The sequence below is a fragment of the Eurypyga helias genome, unplaced genomic scaffold, assembly GCF_000690775.1.
Source record: "Eurypyga helias isolate BGI_N326 unplaced genomic scaffold, ASM69077v1 scaffold8477, whole genome shotgun sequence".
NCBI lineage: Eukaryota > Metazoa > Chordata > Aves > Eurypygiformes > Eurypygidae > Eurypyga > Eurypyga helias.
In genome coordinates, this window is record NW_010259748.1 from 1 (window position 1) to 265 (window position 265).

At 65.3% G+C, this 265-nt stretch overlaps 1 protein-coding gene across 1 annotated transcript in view; it reads left to right on the plus strand.

Annotated features, from left to right (window-relative positions):
• The first annotated feature begins 212 nt into the window (after positions 1 to 212).
• LOC104511949 (ATP-dependent RNA helicase DDX3X) overlaps positions 213 to 265 on the plus strand; it is a 16,682-nt gene continuing 16,629 nt past the window's right edge. Inside the window, exon 1 of the mRNA XM_010154753.1 lies at positions 213 to 263. Coding sequence (XP_010153055.1) covers positions 213 to 263 — 51 coding nt within the window. The remainder of the gene's footprint in view (positions 264 to 265) is intronic.

Below are 265 nucleotides of genomic sequence, written 5' to 3' on the forward strand. Positions count from 1 at the left end.
TTTTTTTTTTTCCCCTTTCCTTCCTTCCCCCTGCTCCTTACGTCTGCTCCCCCCCGCCGCTGCTGGGCGGAGTCAGGCGCAGGCCCCTGCCCAGTGTGGAGGGGAGAGATGGTTATCTAATCCCTGCTGGGGGGGGAAGGGGGACGGGAAGAGGCCCCAGCGTCGTAGCCAGACCCAGCTGGCGTGGCAGGGAAGCGCTGCTTCTCGGCGATATGTCGGCTTGGGGCGGCCGCTGCCCTGGCGTCGTGGAGTCTTTGGGCGAAGT